Below are 2500 nucleotides of genomic sequence, written 5' to 3'. Positions count from 1 at the left end.
TACCGGAAGAACTCCTCATCTTTGAAATACCACTTGATTGAGTAGAGTGAGCCAGAGCTCAATTCATATTCGCAGGTGAGAGTTTGGTTAGTGTACCGGATGGCATTTGAAGGAACGTCCAGGCGTGTCACAGATACTTCCGATCCAAGTACAACTGAAAAGAACAAGATCACAATATCAACCATAGGCATGCTAAAAAAAAAAAAAATAATAAAAAATAAAAATAAATATTGTTCACATTCTGGATAAATGGCCACAGAAAAAGTTTTCTTACAGTTTATTCTCTCGATATTTTGTGTATCAAAATTGTTTTGGGGTGATGAAGCTGGAGGTTTTGCCATTAAATAACAAGCATTACATGCATTTACTGAGGCACAAATAAATCGATTTTCATAATACACAAGGAAACGAGAAACAATAAGAAACACTGATGATGAGAAAACAGATAGGAGAGGAAAGTTAGATGGGGTGCCCGATGGGAGAGACTAGAAGAGGTGTGACATGGGAGAGGAGGCGCCTGCAGTCAACTTTCAACTTTCAATTCGTGGCTGGTCAAATCTACCTGACTCGTCTAAACAGATTTCATTAGCCGCCTTCCCCTGCTAAAAAGCACGTGGGATGACTGGCTACGGCTAATGGTTTCTCGTCCCTGAATATCTCGCTACATTCCAGAAGACTTAGAAAAAGAAACTGTTCTATTAACACCTAATATAAGAGCATGAAGGGAGGAGAAAAGAACGTAGTGAGCGTGAATGAGGCCGGCCCATTTCGAGGATGGCCGCCAGTTAACGGAATGACCAATACCCTCCTGTTTCGCTCTTTCCTTGTCCCTCTTTATTTCTCTCATCATCATCATCATCGTCAATATGGATCAAAGGTGTGATGAGAGACGATAATTGTATTGCGCTGTTATACTTTTGCTTTAGACTATCTGTTGTTTTTATATTTGTTCTTTCATCACTAAAATTAATAACAAAAACAATAATGAGGGTAAAAGTGATGATGGAAATAACAACTTATAGGCGTAGCAGCTATTATCAAAATCCTTTCACTCCTCCATATATATAATGTTCCCCTTCAGCCCGCTTCCTCCTCTCTTATCCTATTTGGGGTTCATCTCGAAGCGTTGTAATGCGGGCCAAATTTAACACCCCTCAGCAGTCCTTTGCATAGAAGCAGGTGTCCTTTGTTATTCCCAAGGTCTGACCTTGATTACTCCTGCATTGTCTCTGACACCGACTTTTGTTCTGATGAAAAGTAACGTATGATGGCTATTTACTTTCAAGTGTAGTCTAAGCTTCAATCTTCTCATGCCATTTCTCCTCTTAACTCCCCTTCCTTCTCCATTCCCTCTGAAAACCAACATCCAGTGCCATTAGTGTGTTTCCTCTTCCTTTTCCGCTCCCATGTTTCTACCGCCCCTCCCCTTTCCTCCCTTTCATCCATCACAGAAGCCAGACAAACCCGTGATTTTCCGCTCTCGGGATTAATTTGTGTCTCCGGGAAAGTTCTGGACACTCGCCTTCATAATGAGGGGACAGAAACGGGACACTTGGGCGAGTCCGAGGGGAAAACTAGTACAAGGAAAGCCAAACGCCGAGGGGAGAGCAGAAAAAAACTTTGACATTTAATAGGAGAGGTTAAGGATACCAAACAGAGACACTGTGACCTTGTAAAGGATACCTGGACGAGAAAAAGTAAAAGATATGAACAGAGCATGAGATCAGAAAGTACCACCACGGAAAGGCCAACTGGTACTAAAGAGATGAAAAATGACAAACGGACATAGGCGAGTATGGTTAACTGCACGATGGTATTCAATGCATATGCCCAACTTACTTGTTTTCAATTTAGAAATCACAAACGGATACTGTGATGTTCAAATTAAAGGAGGGTGCAATTCGGGTGACTAATACAAACCCAAAATAATAACGGGGATGTAGAGTCAAGAAGACTGAATGTTTCCCAAACTAATTTAACTGTCAATGAAAGCTAAAATAAATTTCCAGTTGGGGAAAGAGGGAAACGGCGAGAACAAGTAAGAGGAAAAGAAATCCCCGGGAGTTTGGGGAGGAATAAGGAAGGGGGAGGGGGACGAAAGAGGAATGCAAACATGTTAAGTTGACAGAGAGAGATGGAGAGAGCCGGATTAAAGGATATAGAGGAAGTGAAGCACTATCATCGAGAATCATACAACATTTGTATCAATTCAACCCCGCTACCAACTGTACACTGCAGAGCTTCCATCCCATGTCCAAGTGCTAACAAGTAACTGACTCCCACTTCCAGGTTCTCCGCAAGGTCAATACAGTGACCTTATACTGGCTCGAAGTGGGATGAGTCTTGGTCAAATGAAAGATCACCTCATATGAGAAGTGACTGACGCAAAACATCGAGGATTGGTGAAACTTCCACATGATTGGTTTTGTTCTGGGTATTCTGAAATAGCATTATATGCGAGGTAGATTCTAATGGCACTCGTTATTTCATAAACCACGAG

General features: G+C 41.7%; 1 protein-coding gene across 2 annotated transcripts in view; it reads right to left on the bottom strand.

Annotated features, from left to right (window-relative positions):
- The window catches only part of LOC122266241 (uncharacterized), a 202943-nt gene that overhangs the window by 12291 nt on the left and 188152 nt on the right, over positions 1-2500 (bottom strand). For both annotated transcript variants that reach the window (XM_086547457.1, XM_086547458.1), the window contains exon 3: positions 4-154. In XM_086547457.1, the coding sequence (XP_086403583.1) occupies positions 4-154 (151 nt within the window). The remainder of the gene's footprint in view (positions 1-3; positions 155-2500) is intronic.

This window comes from Penaeus japonicus, unplaced genomic scaffold (assembly GCF_977035675.1).
Source record: "Penaeus japonicus unplaced genomic scaffold, GWHDUDI00000001_assembly GWHDUDI00000019, whole genome shotgun sequence".
Taxonomy (NCBI): domain Eukaryota; kingdom Metazoa; phylum Arthropoda; class Malacostraca; order Decapoda; family Penaeidae; genus Penaeus; species Penaeus japonicus.
Note: the sequence above shows the minus strand (reverse complement) of the source record. Positions and strands in the feature narration are given on the sequence as shown.